We start from the raw sequence: 14,820 nt of genomic DNA on the forward strand, positions 1-14,820 counted from the left end.
AGACCATTAAAACTTGATCAATTCAAACCATGAATTTCATAAAGAATACATTTAAGACTGCATGCCACTTTTCTATATAAAAAAGTGTTAGTAAGTACTGAGAAAAATATCCCACATATGGTGTAACATACGATTGGGCTTTACCTTCACAGAAATTTACTATTTGCTTGAGCAAGGAAAAGAAACAGAACAAAGAGAGTGAGAAAGAATTTATAGAAGAGCCCTGCCATCTTTCCTAAACATTCTGGTGCAAATGTAAAAGGCACAAATTACTGATGTGTTTCTTTGATGAAATTGTGTTTATATTAGTCAGTGATGAGGGGGCTGGAGAAATGTTTATTTTCAGCAGCTACTGCTAAGTTGCAAGGGCCAGCAGTACTGACTGATTCTGCTTATGTCCTTTCTTTCATGTATCCACTAACCCAGGAATAGAATTTAATGAATTCCATTCAAATAGTCTTCACATCTGAATAGGCTTGTATAATGTTGTGCTGTGCAAATAGCAATTTATGCAAACATTCACAGAGGGAAAGATGTTTCCTTAAGTTGCTGGAGGGAAAAAAAAGTTCTTTTTGAAGGAGCTGCTTATATCATTATTTTTGTGGTGCTACAGGCAGTTGACTTACTGTTTAATTCTATATAAAAAAGGTGCAATCTTATAAATATTACACCTCATTGAATCCTGTGGGACTCCCTTCTGATGTAAGGATATGTCTTTGTCAGCTGACATCTGTGCTTACTTACTTTCCCACAGTTGGGTTGAAGAATGTTTAGTATGACTGATGTAAATATAAAGGAGTCATTATTTGGATTACTTGTTTGGGTGGACCCAGTGGCATCCACAGGACCTTGCTGCTGTTGTTGCATGGCAAGGTCTGCCCCTTTTGGACCTTCATGCAAGTTTGCAAAATGCATAGAAAAGGAGTAGAGCTTATGACACAACACTGCAATGATGCTTTCATCATTCTGACCCCTCTTCCTCCCACCCCTGGCAGATATCATTGCTTGGACCGATATGAAGACTATTCTGTTAGAACTTGTGAAACAGAATGCCAATTGCATGGCAGAGGGCATGGGAGGGGAGGGGAGGGGAGGGGAAGGGAGGGGAGGGGGAAGGTGTCAGAAAGAATATGCACACCATAGAAAGCACTATACCAAAATAACACCACTCCTATTTCAGTATCTACGCTCTGGCAGAACTGCTTATTAGTTAGTAGTACTGTGTGCATTTTTAACCTTGTGTCTAGCTTAGATGCTTTGTATTCTTGTCCCGCTTGGGTACTCAACAGCCTAAGACCTTAATCTATTAACTGCACTTTTTTTTTCTTTTAGCTTATTGCCCCTGTTCATCTGCCCAACAACCAACTTTTTTGTTGCAATTTCAGGTCCAAGGCATTCAATAACTGAATTATGCAGTAATACCACAAACATTTTTACATGTTAAATGTGTTTAATGATATGAGGATGGAAACTCTTCACTGCTGATATTAAATACTTCTTTGCATCTAAATTCTCTTAATTATTCACTTATTTTGTATTTCAATAAAGGTTAGTGTCATATTTACTAGTTTTTATTATTTGAACAGTTTGTATAATATGACTTTGTGGAAAAGTATAAATCTGGTTTTTCTTCATAGAGAGAACATGGATTTTTTAAATTGTCTGTGCTTGATTACTATATTGTGCTTTGAATGGGAGATGCCTTTAAAAGCTACTCAGAGTTACAGTAGCGGGGGGGGGGGGACCTGGAGTGTTTGGAGTAGAGTCCTACTTTCCACTAGACTTCCATGTACAAGTAAAATTAACTATAAACACCTACTTAGGTGTAGTCACATTTTACTAATTTATGTGTTTTGGACCTTCTACAATTATTATTCAACTCAAAATATTATTCCTAATTATTACCATTGAGGTGAATTGTAGGAGGTTGGCCTTCTGATAATATGGGTTAAGTCCTTCCATTTCTTGCTTTCAGAATGTTCTTTCACGCTCCATTATTTTTCAGTGTGCTGACTCTGAGGTACACTGAGGAAATGTTCAGCTTGGGACCCCTTTATTTTGAAAAAAAAAATGAACATGATAATTGTTCTAGAAACTGTTCCTGTTCCAGAACAAGTGTATGACTTAACTTTCCAAGGTGATGGACATAAGTTTTTGGGAGGCAACACAACAAATGTCTCCTTGACATTTCCATAAATATCCATACCCCCCCCCCAAACCAGGCTGAGCCTCATTCTGAGCTGAATTAGTAAGCAACTGGCGTTATCAGAATCCCACAAACACCTGTTTGACAAAGCATATTCTGTGGTGTTATTCACCCTAGGTTTAATTCTGATGTGGTACCCATCAGCTCTTCATGCAGCACTAAAAATGACTGAAACTCTGTTTCTGTTGTTTTCCATTCCTACCTACTATATGAAGATTTTTTTTGACACTTATAATTTGACATAAGCCTCTGACTTATGAGACTCCTTTTTCCCAGGCATACTTATTAACTGAGTTGAGATTTTAGTTGATTGTATGCAATAAGATCAGGTGTAAAAAAAAAGAAGAAAGAAAAGAAAAGAAAAGAAAAGAAAAGAAAAGAAAAGAAAAGAAAAGAAAAGAAAAGAAAAGAAAAGAAAAGAAAAGAAGGAAGGAAGATACCTATTAACCTATTATCCAAGATTACAAAAGAATATTGATTGAATGTTGATATATCCTTCTTCAAACATGCTCATGGAAGACTCCCTACCTCTTCAGAAGAGCCATTTTGATTACCTTGCTTATTTTTCATAAATTATTATGAATTAAGTTAACCCTAGGAGAACAATTATCATTATGATAATCATTGTCACTCAGTCATGAGAGATAAACCTCAAAGTATATGGGATTCTATGTGATGTTCTAATTAATGTATCTTGATGATATACCACATAATGCAAAGCAGCAGTTAAAATAATGCAAAGTGTGGTTAAAAAACTAACTAGGACAGGTATACTGCTAATATTATTGTCTCTTTGCTGTGAGTGTGCTTTGAGAGCTGGCAACACAGCCAGTCTACTTACCCACCCTAAACAGAGCTAAACTATTCTTCAGACATTGCAGAAGAGGTAATATCAATATTAATAGAGATGCAAAAGCTACCTATCAGAGCAGTGAGGTCACAACTGAGCCATACCAAAGAACATTCCAACAATGAACACAATGTTCATTTGTTTCTAACAACAGGTCCCCAGAAGGGTCCTTGATAAATATAACCTGTCATTTGGTGAGATTGGTGGAGTATAGCTTTAATAAGTAAAGATGATATCATTTTTCATCATGTTGTCAGCAAGCTTCTAATGTGATCACTAGTGCATCAGTGCCTTGAGGGCCAGCAAGCAAGGAGGTAGACTTTTGAATAAATATGTTTAGCCAGATTTGGCTTGCCAATCAAAATTTGGACTATGTAGTTTCTAGAAGTCAAGTTCAAGTTGAAGAAATCTTTACCTTTTTATTTGTTCTTAGAAATTATACAGCTCAGCATCAAAACTCAGAAGTCTGGCTGTACCTTTTTAAACTAACAAATTGTATTAAAAGACATAAGATTTTGTGAGCAAGAGCTCACTTCGTCTCCCTGCACCTCATCCCAGTGTAAATCCTACATCAGTTTAGCTGTAGTTCACAAAAGCTTATGCCTTTTTTTAAAAAATGTGTTAGAAAAGGTACAACTCTTCCTGATTTTTTGGCTACCTTAGAACAACACGGCTCTCCTCCTCCTATACCTCAGCACAAAGCTCTGCATACAGAATGCTCAAGAATTAATATCTGGCATTTCCAGTTATAAATATTTGAAAGCTGATGGCAGGAAGGTTACTTGCATGAGTGAGATACTGGAGAGCTACTGCCAGAATACAGAGTTTTGGACTAGCTGGATAAATAGTATTCTCACGCTGCAGTTAACCAAGTTTGCTTAAGCATAGATTTACTGAATTAATCACAACTTTGTGGGTTTTCACAGTATGCTAAACCATTAATCATGATTTTAGCCACAAAGACTGGCTTCATAACTCATTCGATGAAGATGAGGCATTTTTGCTTTGAGTTTGTAGATCATGGAGACTCAGTCATAGTCTGACATAGGATAAGGCAGGTTCCTATTTTCCTATAGATATACGTCAATGCCTTCCATTTAAATTGAATATTACAGATATTTCTCTCTACTTGGACTTTTCAAATTACTCTCTTGCTTTGAAGACTTATCCATGAAGAGGGAGTTTAAAAAGAGGAAGTTTTGCCAAGGCAACTACTTTTATTTGTAGGTTCAAAGTATGATTTTTGTAGTGTGGACTGCAGAATACTTTGTTGGCAATTTAATCACACAACCTGCAGTGTGAACATGTAGTGCCCTCATGGTGTGCAGTGCCATGCATGTATTTGGGAGCTTTACAATCCCTTATATAAAAATTTTAGCAAAATGAGCAAAGCAACTGTAGAACAGATACTACTGAATTTAGTATTTTCTACTTTAACAGCGGATAGAAGTAATCTTAAAGTTCTTACTTAATTTAAAGTGAAGAGTTCTAGCCTTAGGGTAGCCTTTCTGCTGCAGCTTTTCCCCAGATTGGTTTATAATTAATCACACTATCTTTTAGAGATCTATCATACCCTTGACCTCTTCCTCCCTGGCTGACAAGATAGTACAGTAGTTTTGCATCTCTAAAGTTGTGCTTAAAATGAAAATAAGGTTTGTGCCACATTCCCAATTCTCTCTTTTCTATATACTTTGTGTGTAGGAGTAGTTTTATAGAGTTCCTTGTCTCTTAAAATCTAAAAGAATAAGAAACCAGTGGACAAGTCACAATTCCAGTTTATATGCTATCATACATAACCAGAGGGGGGATATTTACTATTTAGTAATTTTGCAGTACTTATAAAACTTTGTTGCTAGCTTATTTCTTGAGGCTGTCTGTACAAAAGTGTAGTATCAACCCATTAACCAAAAATGCCTCTGGCAGGACATAAGACTTGATAAGTATTAAGGAGCTTAGCAATTGTCTTATCAGAGCCAGGCAACCTTGGTACCTTCCAGTTGTTTTGAATTATAGCTTTCACAATCTCCTGCTGCTTTCTATGCTTATCATAGCTGATGGGCATTGAAGTCCAACACATTTGGAAAGCAACCGTTTATTTCTACCCCAACTGGATTTTGGTACAAAGGAATTGTCTTCTTGTTGGTGAATTAATTTGACTGCAAAATCCTCTGGAAGCTGTTTGGGATCCACAGCAGTTTAGGAATGCACAGAAGGATGAATGCTAGTCACAAGCAAAATTGCATTCATCGTTTCCTCCCCCCCTGCAAAAAAAGTGATGGCATTATTACTATTTTTTTATTATTATTTGTGAGATAGATGAGAGATCTTTTCAGCTTTGTTTAGCCTTTAACAAGCTGGTATATGGCACCTCCAGGCTCTGCAAAGAAACTTCTTTCCTTCTGCTCTTACAGAATTATTGTACAACAAAGGAAAGTGATATATCGCATGGCCATTTCAGAAGCATTGAAAGGGAGGAGAGGGAAGAAGAAAACTGTCTGTGCATTAGTTTCAAAAATATCCAGCCCCAGTGAAATGAACACAAGAATAAAATGATTTTTTGGGAACTTTCATGTTCAGCTTAAAAGTGATGCTGACATGCCCATTTTTACAGGAGCCTTGGTCAGGGACAAACTCAATTAGCATTGTGGCAAAATAACTTTCTTTTTTCCCTTTGTGTTCTGAGACCGAATGCTTTGAAAGCAAGAGTTGTGATAGGAATAGGCATGTTGAGTTCTCTGTATTGTAATCCCCTGGTTACTCTTCATTGCCTCACTGTGCCACACACACCTGCAAAAACCAGCTTGAAGCAATTTATCATTTCAGAAGGAGCTACTTTCACTGGGTAATAGAGGAGAACAAGTTAAAATGTGTGTGAAACAAGATGCTGGATGCTGTCATTGCCCAGAAATTCTGCAAAAGACACATGAGGGAAATTCAAGTGTAAACAGTGCCTGGGATTTATTTATTTTTTTAATTCATTGGCCTTTTTAAGCTCATTTATTTGGGTAAAGAAGTGTCTAATTTACAAATCAAACTTTCAGAGTTTCCATTAGGATATGGACTTAAATCTGTCTATTGAGTGCAATTAACATTCTGTTTCAATTGGCAACATGTTTTCTGTGCATATATTTTGCAGAATGCTATTACTAGCTACCAATAAATTTGCACCGATACTGCAGGGTGCTTAAGTAAAAGATCCAAATGCCTAGGGACTGGGTTTCCATATCGTTTACAGCTGGCTGACATTTGAAAGAGCTCTCATACTTCATTTAAAAAATATGTTTAGATGCAGTGTGAAAAGTAATGGCGCACTCGGGCAAATACACACACACAGTATAACAATACTTTTTTTCCAGAGAGAGAGAGATTCAATCCCTTTTAAGTTTTCTTTCTCAGAGAAACTATTGAAATACTTTCTGCCTTCTTTTAAGAAAAGCTTTCCATTGTCAACATCTTTTGTATTAAAAAAAAAAAAGAGAGGAGGGATTAAATCCCAAGTATATGATTTCAGATCAAAATACCTTCTCACCTGGCTGCATTTATTAAAATACCACAAATTGATATTGGTTTGAAATGTACCTATCTACTAATTTAGAAAAGAGCAATAATTATGGCAGTGCCATGCAAACTCATTGCAGTCAGAAAACAAACTGTGGAAATGCTTTGTCTTTTAATATCTCATTTTCTATGTGAAATGTTTCACCTAGATGGAATTGTATGGTCATTTGGATATATGGGGGGAACCCAGAAATGTTTAGAGTCCACGGGATCATCCATCATGATGTCTACTCTTTGGGGTCTTTCCAAGATTGGGAACTCTTGACCCTATAAAGAATTGTTCTTAAAGGCAGGTAGGAGAGGGAATCCAAGCTTAGAAGTCAGCCTTCCTCTTTAAAAGAGAAGGTGTGCCCCAGGATGGACCTTACTATGTACTATTACATACTTTACTATGAATGATTCCAAATAGTGTACATAACATATGTTACCTGAGCACCACTAGTCAATCTGATATCTGCCACAGTGGTACCCAATCCAGAAGTATCAGTCTAAACTCTCACCATTTCCCAGTTGTGGTCACATGGAGAATGATGAGTATTGTAATTCAGTACATCTGAAGAGTAGCAGTTTGGGAAAAGTTACCCAGGCAGCTTTCAGGCCTAAGGTGGGACTAGAACTCACAGTCTTCTGGTTTCTAGCCTGGAGCCTTAACCACTAGACCAAACTGACTTTCTTTCCTATTTAAAATTGTTCCTTTCAAAAGGGCTTCTACCCCAGTTCATTATGTTACTTTCTGGGTGTTACATTATTAGTACATTTGATCCAGAAAATGGAGAAATGGAGACCTGCACTTGTCTGAAAGGATTTTTGCAATATGCTTGTCACTTTACTTGAAAGGATCAGCCTGTATCTATAACATCTGCTCAGCATATCAATGTCATAAATGTTAAACTTTTTTAAATTGCAATATTCATTATGTAAGCTCCTCTCTATGGAGTAGTAAGGTGTTTAAAAATATATAAGATCCATTAGAAACCACTTAAGTTTTTTTTAACAAGGCTTCTTAATATCCATATGTAATTAAATATAGATAGTAATGGGTTTCAGCATAATGAGGAGGGCAGACAATGCAGGTATGGAAAGAATTAAGGAGTCTGGTATAACTGTTGTTACAAAGTATTTGGAAAAAATTCCATACATATTTTGATTCAAAAGCAATGAACTAAAAGTGTGTTCATTCCTGTTTCTAGAAGAACATTGTTACATTACTAGTATATCATTGTATACTAATAAATAGAATTAGGATTTCAAGTAGACTGAATCTGTGAAGTTAAAGCCAACAGACCTTTTGCATCTTGTGTGCGTGGTTTTTGCTGCTACCTTATGGTGCTTATTTTGTCAGGTTTGAAAGGTAGTGACCATGTGAGAGGGTCTTTGTATGTTAATTCTCCATGCCAAGGTTGCTTCTTGCTAATGGCATTGATGTGAGAATATTGTAGTATTCTCCAGAAGCTAAATCTTTACTTAGCAGCCACATATACTGGAAGCCACTTTCAGGAGCTATGTGAAACAGTCCTATGCATGTAAAGAGGTCCATACATAAAGCTTCTACACAAGTAATTCTTATTGGTCTGAGATTCCTCCTTTGTTTAAAACTGGGGGGATTCAGTCAAGTCCAGTCAAGTGTACTCTCAGCCATAGAAGCTCACTAGGTAACTTTATGCTAGTGATTCTCTCTCACTCAGCTCAAGTTCTACTCACAGGGCTGCTATTGAGGAAAAAAATAGAGGAAGGAATGTAGGCCAGCTTGAACTCCCAGAGAAAAGGCAGGATATGTATCTAAGAAATAAAGTAAGATAAAAACAAAAACATCTTATGGAGAAGGCCTGGATCCATTGGGCTCCTGAGCACTGCCACTATTACTCATGGAAGATGTAGCCAGGCCAGTGTGTGCACATCATTGTATAGAAGGTCTGATTGGTATAATCCCATCAAGTTGCTTTTAGCACATGGAGGTGGGCTGGAGCACATACTCTGGCATGTCTATGATAGAGTAGCACTAGCAACAACTTAATGTGGTGTGTGAAAAATAATTCATGAATAAATGAAAATAATTTAGAAATTATTTGATAATGTTTTTTTCAATCAATTGAAATCTTTTTTTTAAAAAAATCCTTCATTTTGGAAAGTGAAAAGTTGAGTGAGGATTGCTTTTGTTAAGTCAATCAGTGAAAGATGGGGCAGAATTCCACTATCATCCTTTTTTACCCCACATCAAAGCTACTCCCAAAACCTACTTCCTTCCTTAAAGGATTATCTTTTTGGGAAAGGTAAAAAATAAAATTTCAAGTCAAGTTGACCATCTGGTGGCTCTGTGGATATATCTGTGTAGTTTTCTTGGCAGGAATATGGAAATTATTTGCCATTGTCTTCTTCAAGGTTGGTTGGTTGGTTGGTTGATTGGTTGATCTTTACTTCTCTATCTAGCCTACAGACCTGGTATTTCATGGAAGCCTTCCAACCAGGCCCCATCTTTCCTAGTTTCTGAGCTTAGATAAGATAGCCAGATGCCACCATCATCTGAGACGTGTCAAAAATAAGTGTGCTTTTCTGTCCCATAAGTGACCTTAAGAGCATAATGCTACTTGTGACATTATTTAGATTTCAGATAGATGGATGGATGGATATAGATATTACTCATAGCCAGCTTGAAATCATATTTCAGATATTATGCTACCATAGTTACATAATTTTTAAAATATTTGAATTCACATTAATAATATCAAAAATATTTCTCCCCTTTCCTTAGAACAAAAGCCTGAAAAATAAACTCCTGTCAGGGAACAAGCTTTGTGGAATTCATGCAGAAGAGGTAAGAAAAAATTGTAAAAAAAAAACAAAGAAAAAACACCTATTCTGACCCCAATAAGGACAGCTAAATAGAACATACCTCCTCAGTAAAATGTCCTGTGGCTTTTGAACACTTTGTGATCCACCTCAAGGCATTCCAGAGGATTTGCTCAATATCAAACAATGTATCTTAAATTCTAAAAAGTTCACACACATTCTGTGAGAGATAAAAGAAAAAAAAATGGTGCCAACAGAGCTGAAAGCCTACCAGAAACAACAGAATCTGGGCAGGACAATGATTACTCTTTCTAAACAATAGCTTCTTTTCTCAGTAAGCCATAATCCTGGATTGTATTGGACTGCCTGGTCCAAAAAATGGTTGAGCAACTTATTTATCTAATTATGTAATTTGGCCCTTTAGGGCCATGCAGGGGGTGGGGATAGAGTATGCTAGTATGTTTGGAAATGGAGCATTTCTTCCTGTGTATTCCTGGATCCAGAATAAATAATTCAATCTAATATAAATTGTAATTACTCAGTAACAACTGCTGCTCTAAAAGTAATGGCATTTCCATTAGTTTTAGTTTCCAGAAGTTCTTCCTTCATAGTTTGGCTATGAAATGGACACCAATATTGACATCCATTGCCATTTTTTCTACTTGTTAGCTTTATTTCCAGAGCTCTCACAGCAAGCCAATGCAAAAGATTAGAATAGGAATTTCGTGAAAGATCTCACTCCCAGTGGTGACAAAAGAAACTGAATCTATTGTTCCAGGTCATAAATCAAAGAACGTAAGGAACTAGTTATGGTAAAATATGTCTTTAGTATTCCCAATTTAATAGTAGTAGTAATAGTAGTAGCTACAAGGCAGCCATGCTCTGCTAAACCATTTGGGCACCAGCAAATTGTTTTATGATTATTTGGTGAATTTGATAAAGTATGGAACTGAAATGAAGAAATGTAGAAAGGGTTCAGTACTAAATTCTTTCTGCACCTGATTCAGTGTCTGTACAAGATTTTTCAGTGTTAGGTAGTGTCAAAATATTCTCACTTTCTTTTTCATAATATTAATTTACTTACATGTTTACCACTTCAATCATTGGAGTAGCACTAGGCAGCTCACATATCGTGGGCCATTTCTTATAGAGAGATGCACAGATTTTTCTCCATGTTCACAATTATTTATGTGGTTATCATTCATTTGTATGCTTTTAGGCCTCCATTTCAGCCTCGCTTTGACAATAAGCTGAGCTCTTTAAAAAAAAAAACACCCAAACACTGATTTGGTATAAATTTTTGAGATCAGCAATTTTATCTAAATACATGCAGCCTTTTAAAATCATGAGTAAATGGTACTTTCACAATTATAAAAAACACAAATGATTGCAGCAGAATTGAAAAGTACAATACATTATTTCAAATCTCCATTAACTATTGCTATATTTTTGAAAGGTGGCAAATAGTCTTAATTTTAGTTTCCATGCAGAATAGATGTGAATCTTGGTGTGATTACATAAATAATGCTGTTTCCTTTTAAACTAAAAGGGGACAGATACCTTTAACTTTTCAAATAATTTAGTGCCATGTTTTAGGCAGAAAGGTTTGTGTTGGCTCAAGGACAGTAGACAAAGTGCATTTCAAATAATCATTCCTTGTTCTACTGCTACAGCATGATCATGCTACAATACTTCTAATAAGAATGAAGAACAACTCCAGATTAACATCTCAGACAATCACAGTGACCTTGGATTACTTTCACATACTCATCCAATGTCACATGCTTGCTTGCAGTGTCTCTAATACAACCAATGGGCTTGAGTCTTTCGTTCAATCAACTGTTGGCTGTTTTGCTAAATAAGTGATTGACTGATTAGTTGACTTTAGCAATTGACTTTGGTATTTTGCACTGTCTCAGGATTGCTGATCTGGGGAAATGGCTAATGAACATGCTTCTATCTTCAGGAATTAGCAAGGGAATATATTATGATTATCTGTGTAAATAACTACTGGAGGCAATTCAGCCTAGTTTACATTATGATGTTGTACTGTTTCCAAACATTTACTTATATTTGTTTTCATGTTTCAAAATATTATCCCCAGCTAAACTATATTCTTATTTATATCAGTGGATTTCAAATTTCCTAACTTCAAGGGATACTTCATCTTGCTTGCTTGCTTCTTCTGCTCCATCAGAAGATTCTCTACATCCTAATAAAAGAACTGAGGTCATGTTCTAGAATGTACAGAGTTCATGAAAGTCCCTATGAAACCTTACTATCACTTTGTCAGCTGAAACTCTTCTCTAGAATATAAGTAACATGCACTACCAAAAAATACCAGTAGCCATGGGTGAGCTTTCTTTGGGTACAGCTTGCTTGGTGGTTTCCATTTTATGAAAAATTGAGTTATTACTCAGTTACTAGTTACTCAGTTGAGTTACTAAGCTTTCCAACATCTTAAGATTCTTTGGAAGCTCTTTAGAACATCTACTTCATACTATAAAGGGAAATTTTTGTGTAAAATATGACAATGCTAATAATTAGCATGGGTTTGTTAGATAACAGGCAACAATGCATAATATTTGATACCAGAGGACTTTCTATTTGAAATGTGCCAAAATTAAAGCAAAACTTTGCCTGTGCTTCATAAACAGACTGACCAGGTAAACTCTTAAACTTGAAGCATTTTTGTAACAGAAGATTAAATAAAGGTAATGCTGAGCATAATATATGACTTCAGCTTCAATTTAACTTCCTCTGTAGCTGTTCACCTAAGGAATTCAGTAATGGTTGCATTTCTGTACACACAATGCTGAGAGCAAAACAAAATGACCAAAAAAAAAAAAGAGAGAGAGAGAGAGAAAGGGATATCCATATGCTGCAAGGAAACTATTGCTTTCTGTGAACAATAATACAGTTTGATCCAAATTTATTACCACTACCATCCCTTCATAATAATTGCCAGAAAAGAAAGGACATTTTCAGAGCTGCTGTTTCAACCTAATTTGAAATAAATTATTGGAAAATGACATACACATCTTTCTCTAAGAGGTAGGGGGCTTCTATTTTCAACCCCTAAAAGATCAGATTAAATTGATTCCCAAAGCTGACCATTAAACATAGTAATATAACCACCTAAATAAATGCTGATAGGAACGGCTACAATCCCTTGGAGATTTTGTTCTGCACCACCTCACCATTCTCCACTGGCAGAGGATAAATCGAGCAGCCCACACAGCCTCTCCTGAATTGCCTAAAGCAGCTTATTTCCCTCAGGTGTAGTGGAGGACTCTCATCTGTTACCCATTTCAAAGTTATGACTCAATCACTAGTCTGCTTTATTTCCACATGTGGAATGGGGAGGGGGAGCACCTTCCCCAAATCCAGACAAGCTTTCACCCAATTGTTTGTGGAATTTGCCTATCCTACTCAAAATGGAGCTAGTAAGAAGCATTCACCTTTGCTGTTCATATCATTGAGCTTATTTGCATTTAACATTTAAACTAGTCTGTCCTGTGCTCATGCTGGCCTGACTCTGAAATGGCTTAAGAACATCATGCCTGGATTGAGACCCTTTACCAAGGACTGCCAAGGTGTTTAGTCCAGACTGCAGGCTACCATGTTGTCCCATTGAATAATTCCCCTGCTGCTATGCCCACCCACCTTTCTGCTCCAGGAAAGGCACTACCAATCAGTTTCCTTGCCATGAGTGCCTTCCTGCACACATACACAAAGTTAAATGAATTGTAATATGCAAAGTTAAAGAAATGTACATAGATAAGGTACAACACACAGCTCTTTTGGGGGCGAGGGGGCTTCCTTTTTTAGTAGGTCCTGTAGTCATCACTTTTTCAATCACAAAGGTATAAGGGTATCACCCTTAACTCCCAAATAGCTCAAATCATCTAAAGCCTATTTGGGAGGTGGTAGTGAAATTATTTTATCTCAAGTGACTGGAAAAATGAAGAAAAGGTATGGCACCAGGCTTTTTTTTTTTTAAAGAGAAAAGAAGGATGCTCAAGACAACCAAAAGAAGAGGACAAGTAGAGGAAGTTGGTGGTGGTGTTTGCTGTGTTCCAAATCAGCAACTTTCTATTTACAAGGCCATGTTAAACTATTGTATAGTAATAGGATTCAGAGCAAAAGGCAGCTCTAAAAGGCAATAGGGAACAAGGTAAGCATTAACTCAGTCGAAGAGGCAGTCCTTCCTCACCTGAAGCAGCCAATGAACTTCAACAAACTGAAGTCTGTCATCCAAACAGACAGAAGCCTTGAGGATCACAAAGTGGGAAAGTGTACCTCAGGAATGAAACAAGAAAAAGGACCCCGGGGTCACTTTGACAGTGAGTGAAAGATTAATAAATGGTCACATTGTCAATTGTCCTCTGAGAACAGTTGCTGGCCAGTTCTGGTGATAGAAGAACAAAGCAATTCAGATCAGCATATTATAACCACTAGCACATTATTGTTGTCTTTTCTAATCCAAATTATGAAAATATTTATAAAATACTGCCCCCTTCTTCTTTCTCTCCTCTGTTTTGTTGTGTGAAGGCATTAACCCAGCCTTTCTCAATTCTCTTTATATGGTCAACAAAATCAGGAATTCTGGGATTCGTAGTCTTAATAGTGCCACTCTTGGACCACCAGTGGTTTTCTTCTGTACATCCTTTTTCTGTTAGGTACAACACCTTTTTTATAGATTACATTTATCTTGTATGTTTTGGTGTTTCTCTCTATGTGTGTGTGTGTGTGTATATATATATATATATTTCTGAATAAGCTAACACAATAGCTTAATTTAAATGGGAAACAGGGAATTTGCCTTTGCAATGTGAGGTATTAAACCTGTGCCTTTGAGTATTCACTGTAGGTAAATCTTAGTTTTATTGTGGAGCCCTGAAGTGACAATTTTCTGGAATTGCTCACTGATCATCTTTCTGAGGGAAAATATATTTTATAATAGAAGATGTGTTTAAAAATAAACCTGCCTGGCTGTGAGTTTTCTTGAGATAACAGGATCTGCAATAGATTCCTCTTGCATAGCAGGAGCTTGGTGCAACAGATGCATATGGAATCTAATGATAAAAAAACACTTTATGAGCTATATATTTCAAATAGCTTGGGTAACTTCAGAGTGGTTATATTATGCTGAATTTTAATAATGAGTTAAAATACTTTGAATATTGACTTATCAACAGAGATGACAAGAAATGTCATCTAGCCAGAAGTGATTTTATATATAGGATACTGAAGAAGAAACAGATTTTGATGATGGAGCATGTAGTTTGTTTGGGAGAAGGTGCCTCTCTTGATATATATAGTAAGCATAAGGTGGATATCTGTTTATACCTTGAATGCTACCTGCCTCTGTTAGATAGAATAGACCAACTTCCTTCAACATGGTATTAGCTAGTTG

At 36.5% G+C, this 14,820-nt stretch overlaps 1 protein-coding gene across 1 annotated transcript in view; it reads left to right on the forward strand.

The window, feature by feature from the left end:
- LUZP2 (leucine zipper protein 2) overlaps positions 1 to 14,820 on the forward strand; it is a 368,157-nt gene that overhangs the window by 258,718 nt on the left and 94,619 nt on the right. Inside the window, exon 6 of the mRNA XM_088145088.1 lies at positions 9,364 to 9,426. Within this exon, the coding sequence (XP_088001214.1) occupies positions 9,364 to 9,426 (63 nt within the window). The remainder of the gene's footprint in view (positions 1 to 9,363; positions 9,427 to 14,820) is intronic.

The sequence above is a fragment of the Python bivittatus genome, unplaced genomic scaffold (assembly GCF_059951505.1).
Source record: "Python bivittatus isolate LINGU-HERP-01145 unplaced genomic scaffold, Pbiv_v1 ctg000480_np1212, whole genome shotgun sequence".
In the NCBI taxonomy this organism is placed as follows: domain Eukaryota; kingdom Metazoa; phylum Chordata; class Lepidosauria; order Squamata; family Pythonidae; genus Python; species Python bivittatus.